Source organism: Pholis gunnellus (assembly GCF_910591455.1).
Source record: "Pholis gunnellus genome assembly, chromosome: 16".
Classification (NCBI taxonomy): Eukaryota; Metazoa; Chordata; class Actinopteri; order Perciformes; family Pholidae; genus Pholis; species Pholis gunnellus.
In genome coordinates, this window is record NC_136543.1 from 4465860 (window position 1) to 4481656 (window position 15797).

The 15797-nt window shown below is 42.3% G+C and overlaps 1 protein-coding gene across 1 annotated transcript in view; it reads right to left on the reverse strand.

Annotated features, from left to right (window-relative positions):
- atp9b (ATPase phospholipid transporting 9B) overlaps positions 1-15260 on the reverse strand; it is a gene marked incomplete at its 5' end in the record, with an annotated part of 40168 nt that extends 24908 nt beyond the window's left edge. The window contains 10 exons of the mRNA XM_079176398.1: positions 347-422; positions 2092-2172; positions 4222-4316; positions 6400-6451; positions 7415-7473; positions 8158-8266; positions 9109-9222; positions 10116-10266; positions 12736-12909; positions 15181-15260. Of these exons, the coding sequence (XP_079032524.1) occupies positions 347-422; positions 2092-2172; positions 4222-4316; positions 6400-6451; positions 7415-7473; positions 8158-8266; positions 9109-9222; positions 10116-10266; positions 12736-12909; positions 15181-15260 (991 nt within the window). The remainder of the gene's footprint in view (positions 1-346; positions 423-2091; positions 2173-4221; positions 4317-6399; positions 6452-7414; positions 7474-8157; positions 8267-9108; positions 9223-10115; positions 10267-12735; positions 12910-15180) is intronic.
- Positions 15261-15797: the final 537 nt, after the last annotated feature.

Sequence of the window (15797 nt, forward strand, 5' to 3'; positions counted from 1 at the left end):
CCTCCGGCCAGCAGCAGAGCTTCACCTCGCTGGGAGCCAACACCGACACCACGCTGCTGGAGACCCAGGCTGTAATGTTGGATCCGCTGACGGGAATGGAAGGCACGGGAGAACCAGAACAGCGCATAGCCGACTGTCAAGGCTCTGGTGCTCGGAAACACTTCCGCCGTCGTCCACAGGGAACGCCAAAATCAACACAAAATCCTCGTAGCAGCTTTAATGTTGTTAAAAGGGTTCTTTAAATTACTTCCTGACAAACAAGGCATGTTCGGAGGAGCAACCATCTGGTAAAAATGTCATTTCAAGATATAAAATGGACTTGTAATAAAAGCTGTCATTCACTTACCGGATGCAACAACTGTGCTGGCCCAAAGCGTGTTCTCAATATTCAGACTCTCATGGACCTGTGGATCCGTGTCTTCCTACAGGGGGAATAAAAAGGGAAAAAAAGCTTGTGTGACTATGGTAGGGCGGTGTAGTGCAAAGTACAGAAAGCCATGTTGAATGAATGAATGAACTAATTAGCATTGTTCAGTGTGGGCCTGGAGCAAACAAACAAAACCACGACCATGGAGCCCTGCATTCTGCTTTAAGACAGTGAAAGACAATTGATGTGTATAAAAAGTAAATTACCTTTCAAAAAGCTGAAACAGACTTCAACTTTCATCTTTTGACAGAACTTAATTCTGAAGGCTCTTACAATATTTTATTTAATTATTATAAAAAGAGGATAGTTGTTTCCAACCTTGGCTCACATTCAGAGAAATGTCTTTACAGCGAATGTAGTGATCAGAAATACTATAGCAATGACTGTGCAATACAAAGTGCAAGTGGCTGGTTTTAAATGTAGCAATATATTCAGCTGTGTATATACAGTAGTGGCTGGTCATGATGGTTTGAAAACCAAATAACCAAACAATAGCAGAAAAATTGCATTTAAAAGGATTTATTTTTGCCAATTTGATTCCCCGGTTTATCGAGGCAAACTAAATTCTGCCTGAATTCTACCTTTCAGCTGTCTCGAGTTGAGGAAAACGAGCTCAGCTGAGAGCCCACACGGGCTCCTCGGTGCCATTAATTTTCACAAGCACCTGACACAGTTGTGCAGACTGTAGCAATACAGTGGTCCCTTTATCAATACTTTCACTAGAACTGGCATGGCGATAGAGGCTCCTTTTAAAAAAACAGTATAGAGAGAACACGTAGATGAGATTTCAGTGATAAAAAAGCCCCTGGAGAGCCTCTTGTTTCACTCCCCCCCCCCCCTCTCTGTTTTACCCCTCTCTCTTAAATAAAGAAGAACGCTGGAAATGGCTGGAGTCAGGAGTGCAGAGTCGAGGCTCCAGTTTCGGCTCAAATTGCCTGCCCGATATGATAATTATGATACCTAAGCAGCCACATCCTGTCAATCCACTCAGACGTGGGAAGAGGTGCATGAAAAATAAATGGCAGGTTGCAGAGCGCTCGACCGCTCTGACATTGGCATCGCACTGCGGTGTTCATAACTGCAGAGGGGGGTCTCGATATAGGCCGCAGAAACAAAGCCACCATATCCGTCTCGAGGAAAGAAAAAAAAAAGAAAAAGAAAAGAGAAACCCTCATAAATAGGTAAGTTCATTTGCTGCGGATCTGTGGGAACCCTTTTTTTTTTCTCTCTCCCCCCCCCCCCCATCCTGCTCGGACTAAAAGCACACGCTATGCAAAGGAAGGCCGCGGAGGATGAATGAGCGGAGGAAGTGCTCGCTCACTAAGCCTGGTGTGTGGCCAAGAGTGAAGACGGGCCACAAAGCCTCCCTTTGTACTGGAGCTCTCCTCTCTGTGGGGGCTGCGCTAATCTGCTATTAATAAAAAAAAATTCACCGAGCAACAAGCAGGACGGGATGGATGGAGCTGGAGCTGCGAGAGAAGCTGCCTGTGATGTAAGATGTATGGCTGCCTGAGATAACAGGCCCTGGATGGACACACAGGATCTCATTGTCGACCGCTTGTCAACACACGGCGGTGATACACGTCTTCTATGTCAACCCGGTCTCTATAGAAATACTCTGCGTGTGTTTAACAGGTCGTAAAAACGTCAGCGAGCTACTGTACCCGCGTGAAGTTCCCCTCAAAGCTGTGGATGTCCAGCTGAGGCCTCTGGGCGTAGACGTAGGAGCTGATGGAGAAGAGGTCCTGAGACAAGGAGGCATGAAGAAGCAGCATTAATACGTTCATAGAAAACTCACAAGTCTTATTTAATCAATTACCACAGTTGGTGATTCTTTTACATACAGATTTTCTTTTTTTTTTTGTAGTGACAAACATTTTTACTTGGTGCTGTGTAGGGCTGACAATAATAAATATTTTGATCGTCGATGAATGTGACAAATATTTTCTCCGTTAGTCGATTAGTTGTTTAGTCAAATGAAAAAAAAAAAAACAGAAACAAAGATGGCGTCACCAAATGTCTTGTTTTGATATTCAGTTTACTGTAGAAAAGGAGTAAAGAAACCAGAAAATATTCATATTTAAGAAGCTGGAATCAGAGAATGTTTTTTTTTCTTTAAAAATGACTCAAACTGATTAATCAAATATTAATATAGTTGTAGATTAGTTTAATAGTTGACAACTAATCGATTAATCGTTTCAGCCGTAATGCGATGTATGATTTTTGGAACTTTTAGTATACTTTACATTAATGCTGCAATAACTTAAGTGTCAATTAAACTCCTACAAAGACATATAATTGTAATGAAAATTCATTCCCAACCTTGGAAATGATGATTTCACAAGATAATCTCAACTCAAGGTCCACTTACGTGAACATTTCATGGTCCTCAAGTGAAACAACAAAAAGATAAGTGGACCTTCAGTTCAGAGCATTTTCTCACTTCTGGTGCAAAATGGACCTGCTCTCTTATTTTAGAAGACATATTGGATATTTGTTATTGGATTCAGCTGAACAGAAATGACATAAAAACATGGAAGCAGTTTAAATATTAATTGAAATAAAAAGAAAACAGAAGCTGAAAAGAAGACAAAATAATAAAGCCTGAACCATAAGTCCTCAATCATCTGCTTCTTCTCAGTCATCCCAGCATGTAGGAGTGCAGCCTTCGGCCCGTCAAGCACCCAACACCCTTTTTTTGGAACTAAATTGGGTGTAAATATTAAATTATTCAGGTAAGCGGGCTCTGCAGCAGCCAGGCAGCCCTCAGTCATGCTCAGATCGTGTTCTCCTGGTGAGAACATGGGGCAGAGCGGTTCAGAGAGGAGCAGGGAGGATTATTTTACTGAACCCCCCAACGGAGAGTAGTGTTGCTCCAGCATCTCACAGAGCAGCGCTCAGAGACTCAGCGGCATCGTGACGCATTGAGAGAGATCAGTGCGGCTGCACAGCAAATTGGAATTATTGAGTGATTTTAGAGCTGACACAAGTCTGAATGTAGTCGGTACTCTCGAGTTGTTGGTGGTTATCAAACTTAAAGAGCAAGTTTGGTATTTTTAAAGTGACTAAAGGGGACAACGTTTTTTTTAAATTGTATGGTTCAGTATTGGCTGAGTTGCTGCGGTCAGCTTTTGTTTGATCCGGCCTGTTTGTTTACGTGTCCAACCAAGTCTCGCTCAAGGAGAAGTCTCATTTTGAAATATCGTGAGATGTGATTCGTTGCTGGAACGCGGCGAGTGAGAGTTGGAGAGAGGAGAGCTGGGAAGAGATCAGTGTGATCTAAAAGACTTTGTTGAAATCATCAAAATGTTCAACCACAAAGTGGATGAGATTATTCAGGAGGACACTTGTCCTTCAGCGGGACTTGGTTAGACACTAAACAACAGACCAGATCAAGCGAAAGATTATTTATCTGTAGGGGCTTTTCCATAATATTGTCAGGCAGACTTTCTACCATCACAGATATCAAGCATCCTTTTCTGCCTCTTGCTATCTTCACGTCTCTTGAAACTCTACACGGATGCCACGGCTCATTCTTCAGAACGACTTGCTGAAACTTTAATTCTCTGATCACACTAAGTGGCAAAGAACAAAACAACAACAATCGACTCAACTTAAATGTGAAGTATTGAGTATCGCCTCCAGTTAGAGGGAAGGTCCAGACTGTTGCTACTGTCTGTCAATCATCAGTGATTAGGTTTATTTGATGAGCGACAAGATAACGAAACACTCGTCCACTCATTCACACGGTTTGTCTGTTACCAGAGGCGCACTGCGTCGTAATGTATCCGTACCCCCACTGCAGGAAGCCGCTGCGTGCAGCCGACAGCAACCTTCAGCTTCCAGTCCGTTTCTCCGTCCAGCTGGTCTGTTCTGATGAAGCATGAACCTGACAAAAAGAGGACAGAAATGCTATCAAGACTGATGTGTTGGGTCTGTTGGACACAAGCTGCAATTACAGGACACCAAAAAAAAAAAAAAAGGTGTTAGTGTGTTTAGGCTGCAGCGGACCGCAGGGTATTTCATTAAAAAATAAAAGTTGAAACAGAGTCAACTTTGGGAGAAACTCAACTCAACGTCACGTTGCGGATTCAAGGACCAGTCAAATCAAAAGCAGCCTCGGGGTAAATGCTAAACACTGAAGAAAAGTCAGTGAATTGACTCTATAGTGTTAGTTACATGGTAATATCTAGCTGACGTTTGCTAACATTAGCCACAATAAGACACTGGTCACACCAGACCAACCCTAAATGCAATCAATTGATGAAGAGTGCAGTTTGTAGCCTAATTCCACTTTTCATTTTTTCAGAGGAACACATGGTTTTCATATTTTATGACTTGCACACTTTTAATCAAAGGTTTTTATGGCTGCATCGCAAGAAAATCGATGACTTTATATATATTTTCATAAAATTCAGTGTTAAATATTTAATTTCTTTTGGGTTCTGAAGGTTTAATCAATGTTCAGCCAACAGACGTTTGAACGTTTTGAGAAATTTCTTTGGGGTTTGTGTTAAATAGAGCCCTTAATGCTTAAATGGCACACATCTTAAAAAATTAGAACCCATTTAGCTTGTAAAACTGATACATTACTATAATAAACTAGCATGTCAAACGCCAGCAGCACAGTGCATTAGAGCCGGTAGCACAACGCAGAGCATCTGTGGCTGCTGTGGACACCGCAAGGTCCGATAAACGTTGAGCAGTCGTGACCTGTATTGATCCGAGGTATTATTACATATGAAACTGATGGATGAGAGCAGCTATTTGACACAGAGGGCAAAGGGCAGCGATAAACCATCCCCGGAGGGTTAACTATGATGGAAAACATTAACACGAGGAGGATGAATCATGCCTTCCTTCTGCTGCAATGGCACTCGCATAGCATCCCTGAGATGTGTGTGTACAAGTATTTGAAAGACAAAGTCCATGAGGCCATATGTGTGAAAGATAAAGATGTATTTGTGTGTGTGTGCGTGTGTGTGTGAGAGAGGCATTAAGACATCAACAACTCCCTGCCAAGTATATTGACACATCAAAGATTGATGGAAAAGATGTCCTCAGAACATTTCCTCTCGGTGCCCCTTAGAAAAGAGCCGGGACGCAGCTCATTGATTAATTGGAATTTGCATCATCAGTCACTTAAGAATGGGACATAAATCATATGAATCACAGGTCGCCGTGGAGATGGTGTCAAAAGACTGAAAGTGTGGGGAAAAAGAGAGAGAGAGTCCAGTTTCTCATGTGAAAGATCTTCACACCGTTGGTTAAAGTGCCACAACAAGTTTCACTGTAAGGCACCCTGTCTGTTTACTGTATTTTATTTCTACATTACTATTTATTACAATGGTTTACAATGTTTCTACAACTTAAAGGGTAGTTTGGATTTTTTTAATTGTAGTAGTTTGTATGAGGTACTTTTTCGGCTGTGACATGCTGCCAGACAGCCTTTTTCGACAGGGAACTGAAGCAGATCTCTACGCTCTCTTCAGAGCCACAAGACTCCGTTGATGAAAACCATCGGTTATCTTGTTTGTGTTTTTGTGTGACTTTGGCGTTTTAAATGCTTAGTTTGATTCACTAAAGTCACACAATAACAGAAACTACATGATCGATTGGGGCGGTGGAGGACCAGCAACTCCGGGTTCTGTGAAGTAAAATGAAGTAGAGTTTCAATGGAGTCTGGTGGTTTTGAAGACGGCATAGATAACTGCTTCACTTCCCCGTCGGACTGCCTTGCTCCCATGCTGGTACTCCTGTTTTGTTTTTTTGCAAACTGGGGAATGCCGACCGTCGTCTACTGTAGGTTATATACCGACTATGGATAAGTACCTCATACAACTAAAGACAAAAAAAGCCGAACTATCTCTTTAAGACATTTATCAATCCAGGAGGAGTTTTGCTGATCAGGAATATGTCTTGTCAGCACTTTGCTGCATTGATAAAGTTACACCAACAGTTTGCCTGCTCACCATTTTTCTCCGATGTTCTCAGGAATATCATGTCTGCAGGAATCCTTTGGTTCTACAAAAAAGAAAGAGCAACAACAACAACAAGAGTGCATAAGGCGCTGTGTTACTGAGCACTGTGACAGAAGCCAGATGAATCTTCCTGAATAATTAAACAAGGTCAATACGTTGACCAGAGGGTGAAGGAGAAACCGGTTTTTAAAGACTGTCTAACCCACAGTAATGGACATTTAGCAGCAGCTACATTTCATGTTGGCTGAGCTGAAACCAAAGAATCACATGCTTAACATGTGATTGTGAGGTTTATAGTATCAAAGGTGCATTATCGGTTTCACAGTCCCAGTAAAGCAAAACTCACTCTAACACTGATTAACACTGTGAAGTTATTCTATCTGCTTTAAAGTGGCCGGTCAGCTTTTCAAAATCCCCTTAAAATCCCCTTTTGGAGGTGGTGAGAATGAGGAGTGATGCATAAAAGCACTGATTTGAAACAATACAAAGAATTATGTTGAAAACTTTCACGACAATTTAAAAATGAGGGAAAATCAGTTTTCAGTTCCCACCCCAAATCACAAATATGTATTATTTATTTTGGTGTGAACTGTCTCTTTAAATGTACTGAAATCTGAGAAGCTGGTGAAGTCATGCACTCACTAGCTTTATAATGTAGTCAGTCACATCGTACTTCAACACCAGTGATGCAAACGGATGTTTGAGTTGAAAGCAGAACTTAATTCTTCGCCTTTGTCAAACACGTACCAGCCATTTCTGAAGCAGACTGCTTTGGAAACATTTACTCTTTAAATAGAACCGGATTATAATAAGCCCACAGACACATGTACGTAATGCATTCTCAATTGCTTACTTCCTAATTAACTATTTTAAGTTGACTCTATTGTTATCATAAACTTAAACTGGAGGCAAATAAACAGCTATTCACACAGAATAAAGTATTTGGTAGAGTGGTATTTTTCACAGAAATCAATGCATGCAAAGACATCTAGAGGACCAGATTTACCTTATCGACGATGATCAGGTCCCCAACCTGTATGTCTGAACTCTTCACTTGAATTTTACCTAAAGAAAAAAAAAAGAGAGCGGTTGAATGACAGCAACTTGACATCAGAAATAGACTGTTCATATTCAAGATATGCTGCTGTGAACTTTTTAATTGCTGTTAAATAAAATATCGGTATTGATTTCTGGCACTTGAGAATGACGCCGACTCTCAAAACCACAACCCACTTTTTGCTACTTCTCTCTCTCTCCCCCTTCTACCAGATTGATTACCTGCAGCATGATAATGTAATACCCCTCTGTTTTCATCTCTGGACAAAAACAATCGCACACAGGGTCACTCTCAATTTTATTGCCTCAATATCCCCTGCAACCCTTCTTCTTCTTCTTCTTCTTCTCCTCCTGTGCTCACGGGCACACATAACTATCTATGTACATGCACATGAGCACATGGAGGGAGTGTGACGCTACACACGGTCACAGACACCACACAGGGGGCTTTCACCACACATTCAACAAAGGGACAGAGCTTAGATCATACGGTGTTTGAGAAACGGAGCGAGAGAAAAGAAATCGATGCAATCACAGCGAGAGGAATGACTTCTGTTACAAGTGTAGATCCAGTGGAGTGTCGTCTCTTGGTCGCACGGGGAGAGCTCGACTATATACGCCGGGATATCCGTTGTAATAATGTCAGCAGACCGTCAGCAGTCGTGAGGAGGAGTGTGGACAGATGTCTCTCACCTCGCACTGTGAGCTTGCTGTAGAGTTGAGAGTTCATCTCTTTGTCGCGTTTGTACCGTCGCACTTCATCCACGGCCTCTCGCATTATCGTAACGGCCAACACGAAACCCTGGGTGACAAACACAAAAGGCGTCAAGATGGTTTAGAAAGCTTCATTAATACCAGAATCCATCAACATATAAAGCTTACTTTGACACACACACATGTAAGGTTCATCTCACTTTATCAACTCTTAATAAAAATATACAGCCGGAACCTGTCAATTCAATTAAAACTTTGTACGAGGGATAAAAGGCCATTGTAGGTAGAAAATTGAATTAAATTATGGACTAAGGTGAGTAAAAAAAAACAGAATTTGTGTGAGAAAAAACCCACATTGCTACAATTTGCAAGGTGTCATCATATAACACATGCAAATGTTAAACACTGCCGCAACGTGAGCCACTGAGTGCAAAATATATTAGTATTTATGTTCATAAAACAACACAAGAAGAACATGAAAGAAAAAGCATACACGTTTCTTTCAGAACTTGCCTCGTTCGTACCATAAGAACACGACTTTAGGCGGTTTATCACTGGGCGGCTCACGTTACCACAGTGTGTGGCAGCAGCAGCAGCGTGTGAGGTGTGACGAGGTTGAGTCAACCTTGCAAAGTGAAGCAATGTCGTTCCTTGGAAATTTTTCCTGGTAAATGTTCATCTTCTTGATTCATCAATTAAAGTGTCAAAAATAGTGAAAAAATAAATAAACTTAAAGACATTCTTTTCACAAAGACAACGAAAGGAAAGCAGCAACGTCTCACACAGCTGTAACTAGAAAACGTTCGACTGAAACGAGTAATTAACCAATCGATTCATCAACTAATCATTTCAGCTCTAACTGTTTTTTGTGATATGATACCAAATCATTAACCAGCATCCATTACAGTGTATAAGCTGAAGTGCGTTTACCAGAGGAGCCCAGTACGTGTACAAGTATCCGATTTTCAGAGACGGCACAAACTGGGAGCAGGCCACCACCAGGAAGTAGAGATTGAGGAAGAACTTGAACTGCTGGTAGAGAACCTGAGAGGAGAGAAGAAGACAGCGATTCAGCGAGGTGAGCGGAGGACGACGACAGCCGCCGAGGAAGACAAACGAAAGATTGGGATGGGTTACTGTACATGTGCCAGAGGTGGAATCAGACGCATGTTAATGCTGGTAGCTTTACATTAACCTGATGGAAACTCACGCGGCACGGAGAATAAACAGATAACCACCATAATGAATGAAGAAGGAAAACTGGCCAACTGTCTTGAACCACACAGAACAAAGTGCCACCTGCGACGTACCGAGGGCTCTTTGCTAATGGGCTATCCATCAACAAGGGTCCCTTAGTATTCCATTCATCTAAGGTCAGATTTTGAATAATGTTTGCAATAATGAGAGCCTTGCGTCTCGTCACAGATAATCTGAGGCACCGCGATCAATTGACGGCGCTCTGCGGTTAATGAACCCCCGTGACCTTTGGGGGAAAAATGCACACTGCTGAACTCAATTTGTGTGTATTTAATAATTCATCGCGGTGGGAGAAAAACAGAGCCCTCGTGTTCGCCGTCGATGAGAAAATCTGCGTCTCTAACAGACAGTTGACATTTTATGGCCCGGGCCAAAAGGCGGCTCCTCTTAATCATGGAAGCGTTTGGTTTTTTAATAAGTAAGTCTGATGGATCTCTAATGTCCCCGACAGTGTAAACCCTGAACCTAATGATAGAACAGTTAACAATTAGAACCAGCGCATGCTACTGTGCTTCACATACTGGTAATCTGAGACATATTTCAACTGGAAGGGTCGAAGTGCTACTGTGGGGACTGTAAAAGTTAATAACAGTGGAAACATTGACTCTGTGTTTCAGAGCATTTAAAGTGACTTCCATTGAATAAGGAAGGATGGTGAACTGAACACTAATCAGACTCACCCCAGGCACAAAGGTGAAGATGTTGTACTTCTGGTTTTTGATGGCGTTTTTGGGGTACTTCTCCTCACACTTCTCCGGGCAGCCGAGCCAAACCGTCCTGGCCTTCAGCTCCTTCTTCCTCCGACAGCAACGGGCGAGGCAGTCACAGCAGCTGAGAGAGAAACATCCATATGATTCAGTGGAAACCTCACCAACCACACGCTACTAAATGGATCGGGCCCAAAACTAACAATCAATTTAATCATGAAATCAATCCGATATATGTTAAAAATCACCAAAGCCTCGGTGACATCTTTAAGTTGCTTGTTTTTTTCCATTACATACGAAGTCATAAATGTATTTGTATGCTCTGCCGTATTTATGCCTAGATGGAGCTATTTTGAGGTTTGGTGGAGCAGCTACAATGTTAGCGTAGCATGGCTGTGATCGATCCAAACTCCATTCTTAAATCATCATTGCTTGGTTATTGGTCCGTTTGCTGAAATTAAATCACAGCTAAATCGGTTTATTTCGGTTTCATACCGCTGTGGTGAACTGGATGTATTCAGGAGGCTGTTTGTTTTTCCAAAGCAGCAACATTGGTTATTTCGACCGTGGTTGATGACGGAAAGAAAAGGTGGAAAGAAACGTTGTTGGTATACACATGGCGGTAAGCCCCTCCTCCTAACTGGCACGTCTTGCGCGAGTGACGCACATAAACACAGATGAGTACCTGAGGCGAAAATACTCTTCGCAGCACCATCACGTAAGACAAAGAGAAGCAGAAAATACTAACAATTAAGAAGCTGGGAAATTTTTTTTGCTTTGGACCCGTCATGGGTTTTATGGTCACACATTAAAAAGTTTTGTTTTTTCAATAGACCCTTTTATTTAATTTATTTTTTTACAGCTAATTATATTTGCATAATCAGATAATCGTGTCAGTGTTAATTAGATCTTCCAGGCTTCTTTTGACACAAGTTCATGAAGAAGCTTTAAATGTCTCTCTCAGGGAGGAGATTCCCTCGCTAATGCTGTGTATCCGGTAAAACCACACATGCTGTATGTGTGTGTGTGTGTGCAGACAAATGATACCGTTTGGCTGATTTCCCCTCTTGACTCTAACATGCAAAGAACACCTTTATTGTGAGATTATTGTGAGATTGTCAAAGTCCTAAAAAGAGATTGGAGAGAAGAGATGGATTGTGGGTTGACATTCACTTTTTAAAAAAAAAGTATTTGACTTTCCATCAACCTGCTAATGACTACATTGGGGCTTATCTAGCATATCTGATATCAAACGCAAACAGAGGTGTAGTGTGGGTGTAAATTACAATGAGAGCGGCTGTGAGCGTGACCTAAACTGGCACCTGAGCGGTGGGGGAGGGGAGCGTCGGTGTATACCGTCATGCTGATCGACTTGGCTTTTCCACTTTTTAAGCAAGTTGGCAAAACATAAAGCTAAATAAATCAACTTTGGTAGAAAAAATAAAAAATAAAGTCTTGTTTGCGTTGGCCTCGATGTTCTCTGCCTCTGTGCACTCCCGGTCCACTTTCATAAGAGACATTTATTTGAGCAAATGAATGCTATTCAAATAATATGACATTTGAACAGTCGGGGCTTATTCAGCGTGAATTATTTGTGTTTTATAATCCCACACTAAGCACACATAAAATTACTGGAAAGCATCAAACTGGTCAGCTGTGAAAAATCCGATTTGTTCATTAGTGGGTGGGGTGGGGGGGGGGGGAATCAATATGCAGCCTCAACCGGAGACGCACCACTAACGACAGCACGGCACAGAAAACAGAATGTTCTATGAAATTCCTACATCGGTAATGTTTCTTTTTGGGGTTTGGTGCTGCGCAAACATTTGTTTATAAATGTCACGCGTTGTTGTCCTGCCGTGAACAAACACACTCCCCTCAGAAAGCAGCATCTTTAGAGGGCAAAACCTGTCAAAGGAATCATTAGCTGCATAAAACCCGCAGCGTTCTGTTTGAGCAGAAAACCTTTTGGGATTGATGGTGCGCATCGAGGAACTCGACCAAAAAGAAATAAATAACAAAAAAAAAACACGGCCTTATCCTCTCTCTGCGCTTCACGCACAGCTACCGGTGCGTTTGAAATCCAAACTGATCGTCAACGAGCGCGCTGACTGACATTATACACTGCGATACATTTACAGAATGACAAAACACGGACAACTTTCAGAGCGGTTAAAGGTCCAAACGGAAGGACAACAACTGGTGATGCGACTTTGCAGCGCAGTAGAGGAATTTATTATAGGAAAGCAGTATTTGTGTGTGTATATATACACACACATCTTATACATCTCTTAGAATAAAACTTGAACTGATAGTCTGCGAAATACAAACCTCATACAAGTAGAGTATTAATAGTAAGAATATTATATCAAACTTTATTTTCAAAACACCCAGACAGTAGTTAGTAGATGAAACAGCAGAAATTGTGAGAATATTACACAGCTTTTTGTTTAGACTTTGTTTCAGCAACAGAAGCAGGACTGGACTGAAGCAAGGGGACAAGGGTCCAGCTACATGTGGCTAGACGTGTGACGCTAGTCGTCACGCGCGTTAATATAAAACCGCACAAACGACTCCAATGGCGTAGAAATACCTGCCACAGAGGACTTTCCAGCCTCCTAGGAGGAACCAGCCGAGGCCTCTCCGTCTCTGGTTGACTCTGGCCCGGGGCAGCGTCTGGTAGTCGCTCTCGTCGTTCTCGAAGCCTTCCTCCGACATCATCAGAGGCATCTCGTCCAGGTTAGAGGGCTCATCTTCTAGGGAGTATCTGCGAGGACAGAGCGCCGCCGTCACACACAAAGACACTGAACATGGAACTGAGATAGACTGTGTTCAGAAGGACTCAAGATTTCCAATGAAGGCGACACTGTTCCAGCGTTAGAAGACTTCATCTAAACAGATATACATCAAATCGTGACGATTTGTTAACTTGAATTGTACGATGCACATTGAGATACAACCTGCACTCTTCTCATTATGATAAGCTCCTCTTTTGATCCCCATGGATGCTGAACTACAGACAGGCTGTGTGGCCAAACTATGGATATTCTGTTGTCAGACGACAGTCAAGATTTAAGAAAGAAAGGAGGCTACACATCTGGCAAAGGCAAAGATTAAAGCTAGTTAGCGTAGTTGACCCAGTTCCTCCATCTCTAAGAACCGAAGAGTACGTCTCCTTTTCACATGATGAAGGACACGGTGGAAACCCTCTCGGGAAGACCCCGAGATCTAATTCATGAGGCCCCTCGGAAAAAATAAAAGCCCAACAAGACAAACCTACATAGAACTGGCCAAGCCAGCCTAAACCCAATACTAGTTGCACACCGACAACACACACAGAGAGAGATTCATACATTACACTGCAAAACTCTAAAAAGCCCTTAAAGTGAACGTTCACATTACATGTGAACGCATCAAACCACAGCGAACTTATGTCGAAAAGCAAAGACGCACCCAAAACTGAAAGTATCATATTTTGTAATATGTTGATATTTAAATAAGTGAATCTATAAAGAAGCACGGCTCTATTATAAAGTCAAGGCAATTTATAATTCTGCTGCCATGTAGCTGAGCCTTTCCCTGCTTATTAACTCCAACCAAATTCATACCAGTAATATTTCTCCATGCAAAACCACTCTAATCTACAAATGGCACGCAGGTCTCCACACTAACTTCTTTATTTGCCATTTGTTTTCCTCCGAGCTTAAAAAAAAAAAACACACTAAAGCAACATACTGTGTTTTCTGAAGAAACGATACAGGTTGCTATCTGCTGAATGTCAGATCTTTGGTTTGTGGGACAGATGTTTTTATTTTCAAACACCGTTCTGAAGTATGAATTGTCAAGTAATTACGGTGCAAACCTAAATCTGGCATTAATAGGATGTGAAGGAAAAGACAGAACCTGTAGAAGATGCTCGAGGCATCCACCAACTTCCCGTCACCGTTTTGTTGGCACACTACTGGGACTTGCCCACAAGACATATTAAACAGCCATACTAGTGTGTCTCACTACAGGACTCCCACGTCTGGTTACATAATACATCTCAAAATCCAGTGGAAACGTGGGCTGGTTAGTTTGCTGGCTCTTTCCGGTGCAGCACAAGCGTCGTTGCCAACAATAGTTTCCCGTGTCGGTGGAAAAGCTTTATTAGTGCGGCTTCACCAGCATCAGGACCACTGCTCTGTAGCTGACCCAGCAGTCTGCAGGCAGGTCCTCCACGGGGGGGGGGGGGGGGGGGGGGGGGGGTCAAACGAGTCCCCTCCTGGGCCCAATTAACTGTCACATGAATCTTATTACTGAGAAGGGGATACAGAAAGGCAGAGCTGCTGTGTGTGTCTTCTTATCTAAGCTTAAATGTGGGATGGTAAAGAAACATTATCACAACTGCTTACTTTCAAAGCAAACTGTGGTGCAGTATACACATTCGCGGTGAGCTGCCATTTAAACATATTAGCTTACACTTTGTAGTCAATTAGTAACAAACCTACTACTTGGTCTAAAAGTGCCTGGTCACGTAATTAATCCACTTACTGTCCATTCCTGACCCTGAGGGCTTTATTAGCTCATCCTCGTTCAGTCTGAGAATGAGCATGTCGGTGAATGACGACTACAGTATGCAACAATACTTTTACAGCATGTGACGAACTTGGTTAAGGCAGACAAGCCATCATGTGACTGTGAGTTAAATGCCAGGAGGGGACCGAGCAGTGCTCAACAGCTATATGCCACTTACTAGGGCACACTAAGAGGCTACAGAGTCTGTGGTGTTCACTCGTAAAGACAGATGAAATATTAGACGAGTTTTGAGCTCTATGTGTGATGGTGTGTGCGAGCAAAGCGGCTGTCAAACAAGAAAATGTGACAGAGCTGTCAGCAGCGGCGCTAGCGACACAAGCTAACAGCCGCGACCCGAATACAAACATGCAACCCCTCCCGCGAGCGAGCGAGCGAGGCGTTGAAATGTGAACATTTGAGATAAACGGCGGAGTCGTTAGTACGCAACCGAAGAAACCAGCACAGCTACCCCCCTCCATACCTTGAAAGTTTGGCTGTGTTGTAATACGGTACTCGCTTCGAGTTCTTCCGTACCAGATTTAACGGGATACTGTCAGCCATCTTGGCTGGGCAGTACACATCCTGACGTCACGTTGAAAAGTCGTTTAGGACTTATGATGCGTTCGCTTACTGTGTCAAAATAGCGTAACTATGAATTTAATATGAGAAGTACTGTGACGCGTAGATTACGATTAAAAAGCATAAACGGCGTATTTTACTTTGTATATCTGTTATTCTGTCAATGTAGCACAACATAACGCTTGTATAACGGATTTATAAAGCAAGCAAAATAAACAATGAATGTGTCTTTTTTCCAAAAGTTGGCGTTATGTTGAAGCTTGATTGCTAGAGTTTCTGCTTTCCGAGAGTCATGGAATGCAACATAAATGATCCGTAATTTAGAGCAGATAACCTATTTGCTGAATACTGATTAAGACCGTGAGATGCGGTTGAAAGCTTCCCAAAAGCTAATAAGGGAACCTTTGAGTTGAGACTGTTTTAACAGTTAGGAAAAAATGTTATACAACAATAACAATTAGTCAACTTATGCCTTCCCTAAACCCAACTATATTGTTATCAAGAAGTCTAAAGCTGACC